Raw genomic sequence first — 22,293 nt, forward strand, 5'->3', positions numbered from 1 at the left:
TAAATCCCATTGAGCACCCGTGGGACGAGATTCAAAGACGGCTGAATGACGTCCGACCAAGGCCGACAACTGCAGCTGAACTGCGTCAAGCGTTCCTCAGAGTGTGGGCTCAAGTGCCTATGGCCTTCATCAACCGTCTCATCCATTCCATGTATCAACGTTGCACGGCAGTCATCAATGCACATGGCGGACTCACGAGATACTGACTTGTGATGCCATTTCCTCACAGACTTGTGTTGTGTTTCAATTTAAGAACAGTTGACACTTTAATTTCAACCTTGATTATCACTTTTTCTAAGTTTCATCTTTTTTATATGTCTCAAAGTATGTTTAGAGTGTTTAGACAAATAAGGTTTCTCATATATCTATCCAGGGTGATGTTTGTTTTGTGTTTAAGTATATATCATACTGCCCACAAATATCGTATAGATATCAAATTAATATATTTTTCATCATATTGTCCCTGTATATATATCATACTGCCCACAAATATCGTATAGATTAAATTACTACATTTCACATTCTACTGTCCGCCATTGTTGTGTGTGTATATCACTCATCACACTGTCAGGTCCACTAGACGTATTCCGCCACCAACATACATACCACTGCACATCGGGTAGCACCCGAGCAGTCATGTTGATCACGGGCTACTGTTATACTTGAACCAGAGAATAACCTTTGATTTGTAGAAAAGACAGATATAATCACTCTGAAGTTAGACTTTCGGAAATGTCCACATGATCTCTCGCCATATTCGGGCACTGTGTACACGCCTGCTGGAGATGCTGCCAATTTCAGAGCTATCAATAGATTCCAGTATCTGAAACCATCACTACTGTTAGCATACAGTGACATGACCGTCAAGATATTCGGAATCAGCGTCAGTGCAATAAATGACAACGTATTTTTCATGTTATGCGTTGTCGGTAGTTTCAGCAGTTCCTGATTAGTGGAGGGAATGAAGGGATATTGACAGACGGGACTTAAATTGTTTGATAGATCTATACGAAACGTCGCTATCACAGTATTATAGAGAAGTTGTTATCCAGAAATGGTTTGTCTACTTTATCAGACGTGACAAAGTGATTAACATTCTTCATTCTTACAAAAAGTATGTAAATATTGATGAACATCACATATTAAACACCATTGTATATCATATACTGGTAAACATTTGTAAATATGCATTGCTGCGTTTTATAGAAAATAAAGTTTGATCGACACATTGTTCAAAACAAATTACTATCGTGCATTTACCTTCATTATCAACGCAAACAAAGGGGGTAGCAGTTTAGCAATAATTGAACTATTGACAGGTTGAGCAGTAACGTGACAGCGAGTGGGAACAGCTGAGTGACACTTGTCGAGAAATTTAAACAACACTCTAGTATGATAAACAAATAAAAGTTTTCTCGCGTTTTTTAATTTCGTAACTGTTTCCCAGTCTTCAATTTCTAACTGTTTCAAACATAACATTATGTATTATTTAGTAAGGGAAATACTTTCAGACAGGTTTATCAACACAGACCTCCCACGAGTGTGATACCTATCTGCGGTAAATTAATCAGCAGAAATCGAGCAGTTTGAGAAATAAATGAGTTAAAGGAACATTTGATTACGATGATTAAAGAAAAGCGTTGATCGTGAGTACTGGACTCGTGTGAGAACGTAGATATCTGCAAGTGCTTAACCCCCTTTACATTCCCCAAGTTTGTCAATGGTAACAGATCCATGCATATTTCACTAACTTAACACGGCGAAAAGATTTCTCCACAAAAATCAAGTTTTTTTGTTATAATACCCCAATGACACAATGTCACAACAACATACTTCACTATGACTTTATTCATTTCATGTGACGCTCAGAACTTATCAACGCATCACCAACTGCATCACTACCACACCAGACAACTGCATCACTACGACACCAGACAATTACATCACTACCACACCAGACAACTGCATCACTACCATACCAGACAATCGCATCACTCTCACGTCACACAACTGCATCACTACCACACCAGACAACTGCATCACTACAGCACCAGAGAACTGCATCGCTACGACACCAGACAATTACATCACTACCACACCAGACAACTGCACCACTACCACAAAGGACAACTGCATCACTACCACACCAGACAACTGCACCACTACCACAAAGGACAACTGCATCACTACCACACCAGACCACTGCATCACTCTCACGCCAGACAACTGCGTCGCTACCACACCAGACAACTGCATCACTACAACAAACAACTGCATCACTACCACACCAGACAAATGCATCACTACCACAAAGGACAACTGCATCACTACCACAAAGGACAACTGCATCACTCTCACACTGGGCTACTGCATCACTCTCAAACGGACAATTGCATCACTACAACACCAGACAACTGCATCACTACCACACCAGACAAGTGCATCACTACCACAAACGACAACTGCATCACTACCACATAGGACAACTGCATCACTACCACACCAGACAACTGCATCACTACCACACCAGACAACTGCATCACTCTAACACCAGGCTACTGCATCACTATCACACAGGACAATTGCATCACTACCACACCAGACAACTGCATCACTACAACACCATACAACTGCATCACTACTACACCAGACAAGTGCATCACTACCACAAAGGACAACTGCATCAATACCACACAGGACAACTGCATCGCTACCATACCAGACAACTGCATCACTACCACACAGGAAAACTGCATCACTCTCAAACCAGACAACTGCATCACTACCACACCACACAACTGCATCACTACCACACCAGACAAGTGCATCACTACCACAAACGACAACTGCATCACTACCACATAGGACAACTGCATCACTACCATACCAGACAACTGCATCACTACCACAAAGGACAACTGCATCACTACCACAAAGGACAATTGCATCACTACCACACCAGACAACTGCATCGCTACCACACAGGACAACTGCATCACTACCACAAAGGACAACTGCATCACTACCACACCAGACAACTGCATCACTACCACAAAGGACAACTGCATCACTATCACACAGGACAATTGCATCACTACCACACCAGACAACTGCATCACTACAACACCATACAACTGCATCACTACTACACCAGACAATTGCATCACTACCACAAAGGACAACTGAATCAATACCACACAGGACAACTGCATCGCTACCACACCAGACAACTGCATCACTACAACACCAGACAAGGGCATCACTACCCCACCAGACAATTGCATCACTACCACAAAGGACAACTGCATCGCTACCACACCAGACAACTGCATCACTACCACGCCAGACAACTGCATCTCTACTACACCAGACAACTGCATCACTATCACAAAGGACAACTGCATCACTACCACACCAGACAACTGCATCACTACTACACCAGACAACTGCATCACTACCACGCCAGACAACTGCATCGCTACCACACCAGACAACTGCATCACTATCACACAGGACAACTGCATCGCTATCACACCAGACAACTGCATCACTACCACACCAGACAACTGCATCACTACCACACCAGACAAATGCATCACTACCACAAAGGACAACTGCATCACTATCACACAGGACAATTGCATCACTACCACACCAGACAACTGCATCACTACAACACCATACAACTGCATCACTACTACACCAGACAATTGCATCACTACCACAAAGGACAACTGAATCAATACCACACAGGACAACTGCATCGCTACCACACCAGACAACTGCATCACTACCACACCAGACAAGGGCATCACTACCACACCAGACAAGGGCATCACTACCACACCAGACAATTGCATCACTACCACAAAGGACAACTGCATCGCTACCACACTAGACAACTGCATCACTACCACGCCAGACAACTGCATCTCTACTACACCAGACAACTGCATCACTATCACACAGGACAACTGCATCACTACCACACCAAACAACTGCATCACTACCACACCAGACAACTGCATCACTACCACGCCAGACAACTGCATCGCTACCACACCAGACAACTGCATCACTATCACACAGGACAACTGCATCGCTATCACACCAGACAACTGCATCACTACCACAAAGGACAACTGCATCACTACCACACCAGACAAATGCATCACTACCACAAAGGACAACTGCATCACTACCACACCAGACAACTGCATCACTCTAACACCAGGCTACTGCATCGCTACCACACCAGACAACTGCATCACTACCACACCAGACAACTGCATCACTACCACACCAGACAACTGCATCACTCTAACACCAGGCTACTGCATCGCTACCACACCAGACAACTGAATCACTACCACACCAGACAACTGCATCACTACTTCACCAGACAATTGCATCACTACCACACCAGACAACTGCATCACTATCACACAGGACAATTGCATCAATACCACACCAGACAACTGCATCACTACTACACCAGACAATTGCATCACTACCACAAAGGACAATTGCATCACTACCACACCAGACAAGTGCATCACTACCACAAAGGACAACTGCATCACTACCACACCAGACAATTGCATCACTACCACACCAGACAACTGCATCGCTACCACACAGGACAACTGCATCACTACCACAAAGGACAACTGCATCACTACCACAAAGGACAACTGCATCACTACCACAAAGGACAACTACATCACTACCACAAAGGACAACTGCATCACTACCACAAAGGACAACTGCACCACTTCCACACCAGACAAATCCATCACTACCACACCGGACAACTGCATCACTACCACACCGGGCAACTGCACCACTACCACACCAGACAACTGCACCACTACCACACCAGACAACTGCATCACTACCACACCAGACAACTGCATCACTGCCACACCAGACGACTGAATCACTACCACACCGGGCAACTGCACTACTACCACAAAGGACAACTGCATCGCTACCACGCCAGACAACTGCATCACTACCACACCAGACAACTGCATCCCTTGGCACTTGGACCATGTGTATCTTCAATTAGGGATAGCAAACACGATATATAAACCGTTATAAATTTTGCATCACTACCACACCAGACAACTGCATCACTACCACACCAGACAACTGCACCACTACCACACCAGACAACTGCATCACTACCACACCAGACAACTGCATCCCTTGACACTTGGACCATGTGTATCTTCAATTAGGGATTACAAACACGATATATAAACCGTTATAAATTTGACTTTAAGAACCAAATTTGTCATGGTAACACTTTGGGGTGTTAGGTGTGGTGGTCACCCCCTTGATCCGCCACTGGCTTTGAGGCAAAACATTTAACATAAAACATACGAAATTGACTTGGCTTTGTCGGCCCTCAAATTTCATTACTCGTTTCTAATATAGTGTCAGTAACATTGATAGCCTTTTAACAGCGATAAATAGCATTCTTCTTACACACTAGAAACGGTTCCACTTAAAATTATCGCTTTCCAGGTAAATCAGAGAATGGAACCACACATGATGCATTGCAACGCAAATTTTCCCACGTACAGGTAAATGGTAATCAACAGAGTTACCTGCCCATGTCAGGTAAGATGTCGCGTAAACACATGGCCGCCAGTTGACTCAGGATAGGTGACAAAGTGGCAATGGCGGTTTGTTGAGCGTTCATGTAACTACTGAACCCAAGTGACCGATGTGCCTCAGCGTCCCGTCCCATTTCCTTACGTGGTGGTCGTAGTGGCGGTAGATTTATACAGAACGGTGCAGGGGCGACTTTGTTCCCATACAGCGAAGGGCACAGGACAGTCAGAGACAACGGAAATAGGTTGAGACGAGGTGAGGTCGCCGGTCACACTGTCAACCCTATTCCTCTATCCGCCATTGAGTGCCACTGATCTTCTACTGTGTAGCGGATTACTGTAGTTATTTTCAACAGAGAAAACTTGGAACAGTAAAGTTACTTTGAGGTAAGTCTTTTAGTGGTATCATTTTAAAAAAATGCCATTGTCTTTCTCAATAATATAATCGTCATAAATCGTTGTTATGATATTTTTTTTTCGATAATATTGTCCCAGTATATTTTTCCTGTCTTTGTACCAAAATAATGTACAAACTATATATGTTATTGTCTCAATGATGCTAACAGTAACATGATGTTCAAATCTCATTCTGTTGGCTTTTTTTGTTGTGTGAATATATTTACATAGGCCAAGGTTGATAAAAATATGTACATTGTCTTGTGGGGCAATATACACACTTATGACTGATGTTGAGATTTGTAATATCAATCGCATCTTGATCAATGCCCCAACCTTGAATGAGCATACATACCACTCTGTAGTCTGTGCTATGCAGCTGGGTCATGTTCACGATTCTCGCAACAGATGTTTATCAAAATGTTTTCATACGTATACAATGTTTCTCCGACCTACATATGTTTATTGTATTAACCTGTACAGTCAGTAAAAAGTGGTATTGTGTTGAAAACCAATACACCTCGGGAATAGTCTATTGATGCACATATACAATCGCGCAACTAGGAAATACCAGTCCACCCCCGCGTGTGTGAGTCACCCTCGGTGAATAAGGTTATCTAATCGAAGTCACCAGTCAGATAATCCCCTTTTAAGTGCTGAACAATGTTGCGATAGTTTATGCCACAATATGTGTTTTGCTTGTGTGCTTGGTCGGTCATGCAGACAAGAGGTCAGGTTACGTAATTGGTCAATGTAACCACTGGACCATAACAGTGAGACCAGGTGTGGCGTTTTCCCAGAACCAGTACACACACTTCAGACAGTCATTCAGCAATATACTGTTCAGACATTTGAATTGCTAAGAAATAATTAATACTTGCGTCCTCGTGGCTATTATGTCCTCAGAGCTGGGACAATTTATTACCATAAATAGGGATGTTGTTTGAACAGATGGCTGATTAGTAGTACTGCTTCAGGAAGATATGTTACCATGAATACCAAGGGATGTATCTATTTCATCTCACAATGTGATAGGGATAAACAGTTATGTTAAATATATTTAATTATAAACTTAGCATATTATGAGAATCAGTTTAGTGTATAGTGGAAGGGTAAAAATACCAAAAGAGGTGTGGTATGTATTCTACGGACATCATGGCGAATGGAACAAATAAACAAACCAAATGTTCTTATCAATATCATTATACATGTACAGCGTAAAGATTTATGCATTCTTTTGAAATGGTCTATGCTTACTTACTTACTTACTTACTTACTTTGGAGATTTAACGTGCGCTTTCAGACTGATGCGTATTTTGCACACGGGGTCTATGCGATGTTACAACAGTTATAGAAGAGTCGTGAAGGGCTACTATGATACAATGTTAGGTAAGACGGGTCATTAGTAAGAGCAGGGACCTGCAACATTCAACACTCCCTGTTTATGTAATATACGTACCCGTATTCTTAGTTTATGATCCGTTAGTTAATTATCAATTGAATAGTTTACATTTATCAAAGTATTAGTTTATAACTTCAGCAATTATCGTATGGTGGGGTTTTAAATAACACCTAAGGAGGGTAGTAACTGTGGTCATGTGACGTTAAGATAGCCGAACTAAATAACAGGTGGTCACGTTCGTGCTATATTCGTGGCTTCAGGTCGTTGGTACGTGTATTATGGTAACATAAATCACATCCAAATGACTTACTAGTATCAACATTGTTGTTTTTCTACAAATACATATGTTTAAACCGCACAGAACGCCACAATTTAGAGGAAACGTGTGGAATTGACAATAAGAGTTTATGAAAAAAAATCTTTATAATATGAATCTTATCTTCATTCGAACTAAATGTAAAAACAACTTAAAGGATCACTTTACATGTATGTGCTTCATGAAACCACAATATTGTTTTTAAAAGCACACATGCATAATTACTTTCCACATACCTACACACTTAACATGTATATCTAGTGTGGTCATGGTCGGTGACGTAGTGAACCGCCTGTCATAGAGAGTGAATTTAAATCTAACGTCGCATCGGCATTATATCCGCCATATATCGACACGTGTCATAGTGCCGTGACAGTCTGAGGTGTTGATCATCATATCAATCACTGGCTTCTTCGGTCCAGATTCGATTGTTTCAAGCCCTGGTGAGTATGCTTTTACGTCGCTCTTAGCAGTATTCCTACAATATCACGGCGGGGGACACCAGAAATGGGCTTCACACATTGTACTCATGTGGGTAATCGAACCCGGGTCTTCGGCGTGACGAGCGAACGCTTTAACCACTAGGCTACCCGACAAGCCCTGGTATATCTGGATCCTTGACGACAAACACGCATTGCGTCCAGGGTTTGTCGTTCGTTCCACACGACTAAAGATATAGAAGTCTATTACAAATCTTAGCTTTAGATGTAAATTTTAACATAAAGTCCCGCACTTTATGTACACAGAGCAGGCATTTCCGGGTCATGTGTCTCCTAGTACATGTCAGTTAGTCATGATTAGCTACTCAAGGATTGTTTAGATTTTGTATGTGAATGACGGCAATTCATGCATGTTGCCATGCTATGTAGTCGCTGTTGGCTGTCGTTGCCGTGTGGATGGTTCGATTCCCTGGCCGTGTCACATAAAATACGCTACTTGTTGTTTCACTGCCTGACGCTCGGCATTAAGGAGATAAAACATGGTCGGCTCAGTATAATATGTCTGATTGGGATATCCGTGTCAACTGCGGCAAGGGCAAGGCTCGTTTAGACCAGAACGTGCAGGCATGCATGCACGTCGCTATATTAGTGAGATAATCTTGGACGCGACGTTCATCCCCGTTTAACCTCGCCCACAACCCCCCCCCCCCCCCCCCCCCCCCCCACACACACACACACACACACACACACCCCACCCCCACCCCATGGTATATCGGCTAAATGCAACCTCATTAAAATCAGATCTTAGCTCTACCTATCGTTGAACAAGGATCTGAGAACATCACATCACGGGTCACGTCAGGACGACCTTTCATCCGACCAATCAGAGCGTCGCTTACCAGAACAGGAACGTGTCTGTCGGGATGTGTTTTCTTATCTAGCAACCTCGGAATGGTTAACACGTGGTATTCTGAACGTCAGTTACGGACTGTACGACTGATTCCGTCAAAATCTATCTCTCGCTTCAATTGGGGAAACAAAACATTTGAAACGGAAGAGACTTTGCATATCCCATGGAAAATTCTGCCATACAATCTCGGTCATCTATCAGACATTCCAGAATTTTTGTTTGTTCAGTTTTCAAGTATGAAATCGATAATTTTCAAAGCGTTGCCTGGAATGAAAATCGCCAGTTTGAAGCTTGTGTGGTAAAGTTCGAGACAGCTGTGTTCACACTGGCTAATGTCAACTTCTTGTGAGTAATTTAAATGGTCGTCAAAGTTTGCTAAAGGTCGTTCTAACGTAACCCGTAACTGGGTGTCCTCAGATCTTTTAGTGGTGGCGAGAACTAACATCTGATTTTAATGAGACCAGGCTGAATGTACATATCGAGATAGAGTGCATGGTGACTTTGGTGAGGAGGCACATCCCCCGTAAATGATCCCTGTTGACCGACAAACTAAGTCATATTTCATAGCCCCATTCTCACCCTAAAACTGTCTATGCCTGAGCGACTGGGTATTTGCAGACAGGATTAATGGTTCAGCTGTTAAGTCAACAGTTTTATGACTGAATAATTCGCAACTGTACTGTGTACGGCTAATGTATCGGAGGCGTTGACGCTGCAGCGTTATACACTCTGCTATTTCACCTGATTTTCATGGATATGCCATGGATATGTCATGGATATACCATGTATTTAAATAATGTGTAAAACCTTTTCCACCGCAGGATAGTCACCTCGTTGTCTTTCTGTATGATACCCGGTACTTTTTTATTTTTTGATGGGTTGCTGAAGACTAATCCTAACCCCGATTTTCACGGGTCAGAAACAGTCTGAAGAAAAGAATATTATTAGCATCGTGCAGAAAACTTTGGGACGCTCTAAATGAATGCAAGTGAATGTGTCTAGAAGACATCTTAAATAGAGGTGATGACAAAGTAGTTTACTGTAGTAACATGTACGAATAGCTGCTTTAGTTCTAGATACCGCATGAATGGTATGTGACTAAATCTACATACTGTTACGCACGAGACGTGCACCGGACACAAACTGTCATTAACTAGAGTACCGGGGATAATTGTCGATGTAGATAAATACTCAGGATGTAGGGCTGTTTTCACAATGGTAGATAAGTGCTGCCAACTTCCTTCCTCCAGCGTCGATACACCGCACGACGGCGATGACGTCAGTAGTGAGGCCAGCGTCGATACACCGCACGACGGCGATGACGTCAGTAGTTAGGCCAGCGGCGATACACCGCACGACGGCGATGACGTCAGTAGTGAGGCCAGCGTCGATACACCGCACGACGGCGATGACGTCAGTAGTGAGGTGAGCGTCGATACACCGCACGACGGCGATGACGTCAGTAGTGAGGCCAGCGTCGATACACCGCACGACGGCGATGACGTCAGCAGTGAGGCCAGCGTCGATACACCGCACGACGGTGATGACGCCAGTAGTGAGGCCAGTGTCGATACACCGCACGACGGCGATGACGTCAGTAGTGAGGCCAGCGTCGATAGATCGCACGACGGCGATGACGTCAGTAGTGAGGCCAGCGTCGATACACTGCACGACGGCGATGACGTCAGTAGTGAGGCCAGCGTCGATACACCGCACGACGGTGATGACGTCAGTAGTGAGGCCAGCGTCGATACACCGCACGACGGCGATGACGTCAGCAGTGAGGCCAGCGTCGATACACCGCACGACGGTGATGACGCCAGTAGTGAGGCCAGTGTCGATACACCGCACGACGGCGATGACGTCAGTAGTGAGGCCAGCGTCGATACATCGCACGACGGCGATGACGTCAGTAGTGAGGCCAGCGTCGATACACCGCACGACGGCGATGACGTCAGTAGTGAGGCCAGCGTCGATACACCGCACGACGGTGATGACGTCAGTAGTGAGTACATGTTTCGTTTTCAGAAACTTAACCCGGAAACAAAAATCTGAAAAATGGCATTCGGCTGTTCTGAATCGTCGTCATTGAAACTACAAGTACTTTCTCAACAGGCTCGACTGGAGTACTATTCCCCCTCCCTCCTGTGTCATTTCCGGGGGATATATCTGTACAGCTGGGCCGGTGACAGTGGCCCAAAGAAAGGTTTTAGTTCTCAAAGATCTGTTTGTTGTTTGAAAACAAAATCATTGTTGGAATAGGCCTGCGCCACGTTCTTAGTGCAACAATTGTTTTGTACTTTCAGACGAGAGTGTAGAATTGTTTTATTTTCTTGTGTGGTGAAGTTAGTTTCCTTGAAATCTGTTTCAGTTATGGTTCACATGAGTCATGAATGTTTGCTTTTCTTTGTTTGGATTATGATATGCTGGACATTTTGGTATCACGTTACAACGCCGACACTTAATGTAGACTGACACGGGTGGCCCAGTGATCTAAAAAGTACTCATGGAAATGTAAAAAAAAACTGTTTTGCTGGATTTAATAATCGACACAAAGCATTACGTAGATGTAAGTACGAAATAACAAAACAACTGGAAAAGTACTAGTCTGGATTTGCTAGTTTTATCTCAGTGCTCAATACAAAATGTACTTTACAGGAGGTAATTTGTAGGCACTTTCAAACTTCAAAAATAAAACTAAGTCCAAATTGACATGGCAGAAACAGGCTATAGGCATTATGCGAATTAGCCTTGGAAAAAAAGTTATCAAAACAACAATAAAAATAACAGGAATGTTTATGCACATAATAATAATGACATGTAAGTTGTTGTTTGAGAAGGGAATATGTTACTTTTACGTTCTGATATTTTGACGATGATTCACTATCCCACAATGCCACTCACAAATCACTAACCATTGACAAATCACATGCAAGTGGGTTTCAAGCACCTGTTTTCACCTGTCGTCAAGGTGTCATAGGTCATGGACATTCACCTTGATCTACTAACACCTGGTTATGCTCAGTTTCACAATAGTCTGTTTTGTTAATATTTTTACACACTTTTACGTGTAAAAAGACATAAAACCTTTGATACGCTGTATTTGTGCCAAGGCCCAATTAGTACTAATTGAGTTGTTTGAATATTTATATATTTTGTATATTAACTGCATTTATTTAAAATCTGAGATCGTGAAAACAGTTTTTTTTCATTTCCGTGAGTACTTTAATACTGCACATCTTACTGTGCACACTTGTGTCCCTTAGTCATGCCAGGAACCGCTATCCGTGGGTCGCAGCTCAAGAGTCGCCCCGACAAAGACAATGGACTGTTAGCATATTTACTCGAACCTGCTGATTTACCAGAAAGAACAATATTCATTCACTCATCGCCAATCTATACATCTTCTCACTCTCGAGCACAGAGCGGAAGGTCGGAGATTCGATCCCCGGCCGCGTCATTTCAAAAAACGTTAAAGAATGGTACTTGTTGTTACCCTGCCTGGCGCTCGGCATGAAGGGGCAAAAATAAGGAGTGGTCGGCCCGGAGTTTTCTGTGTCTGAGTGGGGTACTCATGTTAAACTGCGGCATGGTATCTCAGTGGGCTAGCACGATGAAATCAACATTTGTCGGCACACACACACACACACACACACACACACACACACACACACACACACACACACACACACACACACACACGTGTGCATGCACGTCGTCGCTATATGTAAGTGCATTAATCTTGAACGCAACTCCATTTCATTCCCCTACTACTACTACTACTACTACTACTACTACTACTCACCAATGCGCACATACACCGTGAATATTTGACCTATAGCAACCCATGCTTGTCGTAAGGGGCGACTAACGGCATCGGATGGTCAGGCTCGCTGACTTGGTTGATGCATGTCAGCGTATCCCAATTGCGTAGATCGATGATCACGATGTCAATTACTGGATTGTCTGGTCCGGACTCGATTATTTACAGAGCGCCGTCATATAGCTGGAATATTGCTGAGTGCGGCGTTAAACAACAAACAAACAATGCGCACTCTTCTCTCACGAGAACTTCAGATACCTGTCGACCTGGTTCGTGCAACGTGCTCCTTTGCAGGTGTTCGTCGTCAGTTCTGCCGCTCATGTAGTATTAATGACTTGACGATAGTTTGTTTTTCTTTCGTTCCAGCATCCGTTAACGATGTCTCCCCGTGTCCGACGTGACCACGATCATAAGGAAAGCGATGCCAGGTATGTGGTGATGAATAATTTCAATAACATCTGACATATCTTTCCGCAATGAAGCTACTGTGAAAGTGTTACCTTTCTGGCGTTCGTGTTCTTCATCAGAAATATTGAATATGATATGCTTGATTATGATGAGAAGTGTCAATATCTCAACGCTGGTGATTTGGAAAATGCCATAATTGCTCATGTCATGAAATATTCAGTATTCAACATGTTGAATGGGAACGGTTGCCGGAATATTCTAGCTACATTACGGCGGTCTGGACCAGCCAATCCAGTGATTGACATCATGAGCATCGATCCACGCAACTGGGAGACTATGACGTGCTTCAACCAAGTCGACCACCCGATCACATTAGTCGCCTCTTACGACAAGCATAGTCGCTTTTCACGACAAGCATGGGTGGCTGGAGACCTATCCCAAAGGGTCTCATCAAAAGTAGTGAAAGTCTAGTGACAGTTTTGGTTCTGTTACGTCTAACATTACCTCATGTCCTTACACCCGACTCCTTACACCCGACTCCTAACACCCGACTCCTAACACCCGACTCCTAACACCCGACTCCTAACACCCGACTCCTAACACCCGACTCCTTACCCCCGACTCCTTACCCCCGACTCCTTACCTCCGACTCCTAACACCCGACTCCTAACACCCGACTCCTAACACCCGACTCCTTACACCCGACTCCTAACACCCGACTCCTAACACCCGACTCCTAACACCCGACTCCTAACACCCGACTCCTTACCACCGACTCCTTACATCCGACTCCTTACCCCCGACTCCTTACCCCCGACTCCTTACACCCGACTCCTTACACCCGACTCCTAACACCCGACTCCTTACCCCCGACTCCTAACACCCGACTCCTAACACCCGACTCCTTACCACCGACTCCTTACATCCGACTCCTTACCCCCGACTCCTTACACCCGACTCCTTACATCCGACTCCTTACACCCGACTCCTTACACCCGACTCCTTACACCCGACTCCGTACACCTAAGTCTCTATGCCCATCTGACACTATTCCAGGAGCGAAGCTGAGTACAGGTTCCGACCACGACAACTCCGAAAATGTATCTACAACGCCTTAGCAACACCTCTGCCAGTAGAAGGCACAAAGTAAGTACATGCTACTGAATATGTTGAAGGCTTCTGTATGCGGCAGTTAGCAATATTCTCTATAACTGTGGCCCGAAGCAATACCCCACGTAAGCTTTTACGACCAGTAAATATTCGAGTCTGTGTCAGGCAAAACCAGTGCTTGAAAGTATGAGCAATGTTCCACGGCTCGGGTTACTCTTTGGTCGTCTCTTGAGACATGGTTCGCGGTCGTGGTAACCTGGCCATGACAAAAGAACAACCTGCACTCTACTCACTTTTAGCGCACAATAAAATTATTAACTATGGCCGGTCTGTCATCTGTTGCAATCTGTTTAATCCGTGACTGGAGTTTGCAATCCCTTTGTACAGATAGATATGACGTAGTTTTCGATGTATATATATGTCGCCATGAAGTCATGCATCACCTGTGAACATTTACGGTATGTATTGAGAAATTAGTTATATGTTATAATACATTCCTCTACCTACTACAAGCAAGACGCTGTATTTGTAGTGAGACGCAAACCTGCATCAGTGAGGAGAGAGTCCGCGTCCCGGTCACAACACGGGATAAACTCCTTCGAAGGGAAAACATCTTTATTGAGATGGAAACGTAAGTATTTTGATTCTGGTTTGTAATCAGGTAATAGATCCATGAAACGATTCAGGGTAAATCAGAATACAAATCAAATGTATACTGATCTGGTTGTCTGGATAAGGTTGAAGGCGCTATACGTTTAGGTTGTGGAAATGCGGTTACACAAAATATACAGTGTCGTCACTTTACACACCGTCAATCAAAGTAGTTCAGTCTGATCCCATAGGTGTCAGGATCACGAATGTGACAGTGTACTTGCCGGGAATTATCTAGCATTCTATACTAACTGCCCGTGGCAGGCATATTTGGAAAAATCGTTATTTTGTTCCAATTTCAGATTTTTTAGAAGTTATTATTTTCCTAAACTGAGAGGTATCTTAACCTTAATTTATAACATTACATTCAATGCAATGATATTAAAATAAGCATTAGATCCTTTCACTCTATTTTGGTCACGTAATCAGGGAAATTGAAGACACTACTACAAAGCCATAACAGCATAAATTTGGATTTATTTAATTCCATTTTGGGATTTCTTTCACTGACATTATGCTCCAGACTTGGGACCGAATACCGCCCTCTAATCAGATCTAATTAGACCCCTGACTTGTCATTGTGTTTATGGGTGGGGGGTAACCTTGTGGGTAAAGCGTTCGCTCTTCACGCGGAGGGGTACAATGTGTGAAGCCCATTTCTGGTGTCCCCCGCCGTGATATTGCTGGACTATTGCTAAATGTGGCGTAAAACAACACTCTCACTCACTCACTCACTCACTCACTCACTCACCCACCCACCCACCCACCCACCCACCCACTCACTCACTCACTCACTCACTCACTCACTCACTCACTCACTCACTCACTCACTCACTCACTCACTCACTCACTCACTCACTCACTCACTCACTCACCCACTCACTCACTCACTCACTCTGTTTGACATGTGCAGGTTCAACAACTGTCTGTGTGACATCCACTCCCCGTTCAACTACTGTAACTTCAACCTCCTCATCGTGCAGCAGAACGAGACGGTGCTGGAGACGTGTCTGGGGGAGCGGGAGTTCAACGTTCACCTGCACCACACATCCCTAGACGCAAGTGAGTGGGAAAATGGCACATCACAGAACCTTGTTCCCAGGATATTCACAAAAGGACATTTAATCTTTTGGAATACTGTTTTGTACCCATTATCATATGGATGATTTATCATTCGTGGCCTGGTTAATGAATTGCTCTCTTATAACTTGATTTGGTTATTGATTTCCATAAAAAAAATGTTAGTTTCTCATTAAATGGCACAGGTCAGACAGTAATCTTTCGCTGATTCCCTTCCCGTAGACTTTACCTGTGACGTGAAGAGATCCGGACGCAGAATCGCATGTAGGCCGAATGACGTCCCAGTCCCACCGAGGGAGACCAGGTACTGCAGGCTTCACTTTCACAACCTATCTATGTCTACTTCCAATGCTGGCTTTCGCAATTGGCATCCCTTTACCATGCTAAGACTCGCAAGGCTTAGGTTCGAAAGCCGGATCCGCCCTAATTGTTTCTTGGCTTGTCAGCACCGCACTCCGTACACCCTGTTCGTTGGTTTCAACAAAATGTTGGGGGCACTGGGGGCCCAGTCGTCTAAGGCGCCGCGATTCCCTGTGCAGAGTTGCGTCCCTTGGGCACGCCAGAAACCAATGATTGTGGGTTCAAATCTCGGTTCGCCCCGATTATGTTTCTAGGTTTGTCAGCACCATACCCGTGGTAAACGTCTGAGACATGCATCACTTCGGGCTTTCCTCACACATTAAGCTGACACGCCGTGATATAATTAGAAAACTGTTAAAAGCGGTGTTAAAGCCAACTCACTCACTCAACAAAATGTTGCATGTGCCAATAAAAATGCGTAATTTTGTTATGCCAAATATGTTTGACTAATTTGTTTTTAAATACAACTTTGTATTCATGACTCACTTGCATATATGTCATCTTGTTCTCGTCGCTATATGGCTGGAATAATGCAGATGTGACTGCAAGTGTTAACTCACTCACTCACTCAATCAATCAATAAACATGAAGATTAAATGTTAAATGAAACAAGCCAAGGTGACCTGTAGTTCTTATGAGTAGAAACTAGTGATGTGCACGAAATTTTCACTACATTTTAATCCGCATTTTAGCCGTACATACGATGCACGTATTTTGTAATATAGTACTGGTTATACAAAAAACAATTTAACGTATAATATTGGTCAAATCTTAAACGATCAGTATCAATTTGATGAGCACGTTCTATACATAAAAGACTATAAAAACGTTCGCTCGTCACGCGGAAGACCTGGGTTCGATTCCCCACCTAGGTAAAATGTGTGAAGCCCATTTCTGGTTTCCCCATCTGGTATTGCTGGAATATTGCTAAAATCGGCGTAAAACCTCATACTCATTCACTCACTCTGCAAATACGTTGTAGATATGTACTGAGTTTGACTTTCTATTCAGATTTCAGTATGTGTTAGACTGCTTGGGAGAAAGCCTGCCCGACTTCAGCTGTAAGTAATAGAGATGGTGATGGAATCTGGTAAATGTAAGGGGGGTGATTGTGACATCTATCTATCTATCTATCTATCTATCTATCTATCTATCTATTTGGCATGTGCTACCAGTAAAGATGCTGTGTGTGTACAATACGTACTTCTGAAGGCGATCTTCTGAAATATCAAGTTGATCTTCTGAAATATCAAGTTGATTTTGTTGCACATAACATCCTTTCTTCTCCATGTCAGGCCCCATCACAACGGCGGCCCCTCCTGGTGTGACGACGGCGGCCCCGCCAGAGTCGCGGATCGCCTTGCTGGTGATGGCCCTCCTCATCAGCCTCCTGCTGGGCGTGCTGGGCACGTGGCTCGGCATCTTCTGCTGGAGGAAGAGGAGCAAGAGGAGACGCACCAACAGGTGAGGAGGATATGTTGAACAATCACAAACACGGCATCCCAGGATGAAGCGAAAAGTTTGTAAAGTTTAGAGACTGCCACAACTACTACTGGGCTGTGCAACACAAAGCGACCTAAGCAGATAAATCATAGGTTACGGTTCTTACGACTTGCAGCCTTGTGAATATAAATGTATTATCTTGACCCAGTCTTACCATGCCAGGTGAAGTATAATTATTGTACGATGGTACTTAGCTTGACCCATTCTTACATTATGTGGGACTCTAATACTTAGTTCTTCTAGAACTCCACGTTTTGGCCACACCAAAATCTCGGATTATGACTATAACGTCACACGATGCAAGTCACGTATTTACCCATTCCTGTTTGGAGTTAAACACGGCAGCCGCCACAGTGGGAGTTCACTGTGTACACTATGTATGTGTATATTGCAGACCGCTGCCGCCCCTGATGCCCCGCCCTGAACACTCCAGCCTGCCCAACCTGTACGACGAGGACTACACTGAGGAAAACATATACGATGTCGTCAAAGCTGTGGTGAGACACGACGTGGCCAAGGTCACCACCAAACGATCATATTGACATGAATTATTCAGATCTGAATGTTATTACGTTCGGAAAGTTATGATCCACAGTGCACATGACGCTCAGTAGGCTAAAGGGAAGCAACTCTTGGACCTTCCACAGGCTCAGAGTGTCCACATCGCCCCTTGCTATGACTACTGATACTAAAGCTGCAGTATACTAAAACTGTTTAGACTATTTAGGGCTGGTATTTTATCGAAAAATATTACCCCCGAAAATTCTTGAAAAAAACCGCATTATGTTTCATATTGTCGGGAAAAAACTTGTCAGCGACGAACATTACATATTTGCAATGTATCTTGTTGTAGTTTTAATTTAAAAAATATCAGGTTTGCATCTGTAGCTGCAAAACATATTTGGTCTCAATACAAAATCCGAGCTTACGCCCGGTTAATATCAAATGGTCGGTTCCTTATGTATTTGATATATGTATATGATGTAAGGTGCTTGTGGGTAGATATCATATTCTGTATAACTGGCAAAAGGGACCAATTGCCTACACGAAACAGTGACAAGTAGTACAGCAGTGCTTCTCTATGTTTTATCTCAACCAGAAAAAGTGTCAAATTTGCTAAATTATTAATTAATGTATTCAAACTGCGTGAGGAATTTAAATTAGTATACATCTCAACAATAGCCTATTGAAGATTTTATGTACAATTGGTCTTAGGTCTTTACTACAGTAAAATCTGACTGACTGACAGTCTGTCTTGCAAAATATAAACTACTCCACGAAGGCGGAGGCGCTCTATGGTGCGGACTCGTGAAGATCCAGGTAGAGAATAGGTCTTCACCAACCCATGCTTGCCGTAAAAGGTGACTATGCTTGTTGTAAGAGGCGACTAACGGGATCGGGTGGTCAGGCTCGGTGATTTTCTTGATGCGTGTCATTGTATAAAAATTACGTAGATGCGGATGACGTTAATCACTGGATCGTCTGTTACAGACTGACGTCATATAGCTGGACTATTACTGAGTGCGGCAATAATCAACAAACAAACAAAACACAAGGTTAATTATTTTTTATGTGCAGGATGAGTCGCCTACCACCCACCCGGTACCTGACCTGCTGAGTCGAGTTCCATCTCTCCCGCCCATCACACCTAGACCACCATTGGGACCTCAAGTTGAGGTCGACAAAGACAAGGCTGCTTACAACAGGAATTCCAACCATAGTGAATTCTACGAACCTTTGTTAAGAGGTCACAGCACATCGCAAAATAGTGACCACACGTCACCTAAAACCACCCTCCAAACTGAGGACAGTTACGGTGGTGATTATCTGCCCTTGTTACCAGACAGAGACAGTCGAGAAATACCTGAAACGGAGCCAGTCAAACGATTTCATCCCTACGACACACCGGATGAGTCATTCATGGAAACTGAAGCAGGGGATGCATCTGTTACAACGCCTAAGATCGTAGAAGGCCACGATGATAAACCCTCGGAAGCAAAACCAGAGTACTATATCCTGGAGCCTCCCGGCGGACATACTCGCAGCGCCAGTAAGAATCAGGAGGACACAACTCTCGAAATCAAGGAGGGGGGAACTCCTGATACACATGAGGAAACATTCCCACAAACGATCGAGGAGAAAGGACGTGTTGAGACCAGTCCAAATGACAGTGGTTACGTGAAGGAACGGTCAAATTTGATAGAGGAACCAACTCATGATTCGTCAAAATCGCCTGAAAGTGAAACTGATTCAGACGGATATGAAATACCGGTGTCTGAGGAGGCACCAGCTTTTGACATTGCCTCTTCCTTTATTAGGAAGGGGCCAAAAAGTGAAGGTGTGCACGATAAGAACAAGGACGATGTTGTTGATGTCTGATACACTGATGCCTCGCATCAATTGGGCGTCAAGGTGGCCTCGTGATTACTCTTCGTTCATTACATCAAAGCCATAAGCCTATTTCTGGTGTTACCTGACGCGATAATACTGGCTATTGCGGCGTATAGCCCAATTCCCACGTGTCCGTTTCCTCCTTGTTGTTGCTTTAATTCTCACCTTCTCATCTCACCTTCTCACCTTCACACCAACTTCAAGATATATGTTTGATCCAGGCATTCTTGACAGTTACTTGTGTGTGTGTATTTTGTGGACGATGGATGTGTGCGGGGAGTACCAAATTGTGATGTGTATAGAATTGTACAGGATCATTGTATTTTCGTGTGTAAATATAAAACAGTCGTTCAGCAGTGGATGCTATAACAAATACATGAGATCAGGGATGTGCGGGAAATCAAAATGTTTTTGATACCTGTGTGCTATTTGTATGCTATTTGTATGCTATCGTGTTTTTGGTCTCGGAAAGAATGCTTTCCCACTACACATGTTCAGTTTATTTGATTATTTATGTTTAATTGCGTTTTGCATTTCACCAAAGCTTATGTCTGCAATCTAGCATGATCTGCTTTTATGGATTCATGAATAAAGTCTGTTTTTTATATCCATTTTTGTCCTGATGTTGACTATCTGGCAAATGGCAAAACGGGGCACGGGTGGCTCTGTTATGTGTCCTTACGACCGGGGTGAGAAGATGCCCTAGAACTTACTTGAAACTATAACGCCGTTAGAATACTTCTCGTCAGCAAATGCCCTACCTCATGTGGGTATGTCACACAGAGAAATAATAAACTGTCTGTAGTTTTGGTGCATGAAATATGAACTTTTGCCCGAGAAGAAGTGTGTCAGGTGTTGGCAGTGTAGAGGAACAACGACTGTGCAGGCACGAGGTGAGACAGTCGCCCTAGTGCAGCAAGCCAACTTCATAATAAACACATGTATACATTGGACATACTTTGATCAGTATGACAAACAACAGACCAGTTACTGTTAGAGAAAGAAATGTTCTGTGGATGTGATCATTCTTTTTGGATTTAGCAGTTTTGTTAGGATGCAGACCAGATTAAGAAATGTATGACTCTTTTCCGGGAAATTTATATTTTCATATGCCGATGGTTACAACATCGGATTACCTACTACGTATGTGCTGTACTATGTCCGTCATTCAGTCTTGCTTGACAACAGTATAAGGATCTATACCGAAACGTCGCCTTTACAGTATTAAAGAAGTTGTTATCCATAACTTGTGTCTGCTTTGTCCATAAATGTATTTAATCTATTGTGTATGTAGGTGAACATTTTCCGAAGCAGCTAAGTAACGTAATTGGTCGCTAAGCGTCTGGATCTAATTTGTTACCTTTATCGTGTCAATATGTGAACGGCCAGATAGCCATGTGTCAGGGTAGACAATATCCCACTACAGCAATGAACATGCAACTGTCCAAAATATCAAATAAATCAATGTTAGTCATTTTCCATTTTGTCAGGCTCCGATGACTTGCTACGGTTTGGGGTCTTGATAGATTCATTTATTTCTTCTAACATTATTCAAACCCACCTACTCACATTCTGGAAATTCATATATTTTCATTTTCCGCATCTAGAATCTCAAGAAACTGTTCACAATTAATATTCTGAAATGGGTCGTACATTTCACTTTTATCAGGTATATGAGACTTTAGGCTTTTGTTACTATTCATTCTTTCTTCTACTTTATTTTCAATAGTTCACAAGGCACATTGCTTATCAGTTCTGATATTCTTGTGATGTCTGTCTGTAGTTAAGCATATTTCGTGTTGATTTACGTTTAGCTTTGTAGAAAAGTCTGACATTGGATGTTGGAATACTGACTCGTGTCATACAGCAGTCAGTGTTGGCG

The 22,293-nt window shown here is 43.4% G+C and overlaps 1 protein-coding gene across 1 annotated transcript; it reads left to right on the plus strand.

Annotated features, from left to right (window-relative positions):
* The first annotated feature begins 5,641 nt into the window (after positions 1–5,641).
* Positions 5,642–20,999, plus strand: LOC139445063 (uncharacterized). The gene is made up of 10 exons (XM_071226140.1): positions 5,642–6,008; positions 13,275–13,336; positions 14,373–14,462; positions 14,959–15,057; positions 15,991–16,139; positions 16,380–16,461; positions 17,529–17,578; positions 17,813–17,981; positions 18,415–18,517; positions 19,599–20,999. The coding sequence occupies exons 2-10, from the start codon at positions 13,287–13,289 to the stop codon at positions 20,397–20,399; spliced, it is 1,593 nt and encodes a 530-aa protein (XP_071082241.1). The 5' UTR covers positions 5,642–6,008; positions 13,275–13,286; the 3' UTR covers positions 20,400–20,999.
* Positions 21,000–22,293: the final 1,294 nt, after the last annotated feature.

This window comes from Haliotis cracherodii, unplaced genomic scaffold, assembly GCF_022045235.1.
Source record: "Haliotis cracherodii isolate W230 unplaced genomic scaffold, xgHalCrac1.p SCAF_6, whole genome shotgun sequence".
Taxonomy (NCBI): Eukaryota; Metazoa; Mollusca; class Gastropoda; order Lepetellida; family Haliotidae; genus Haliotis; species Haliotis cracherodii.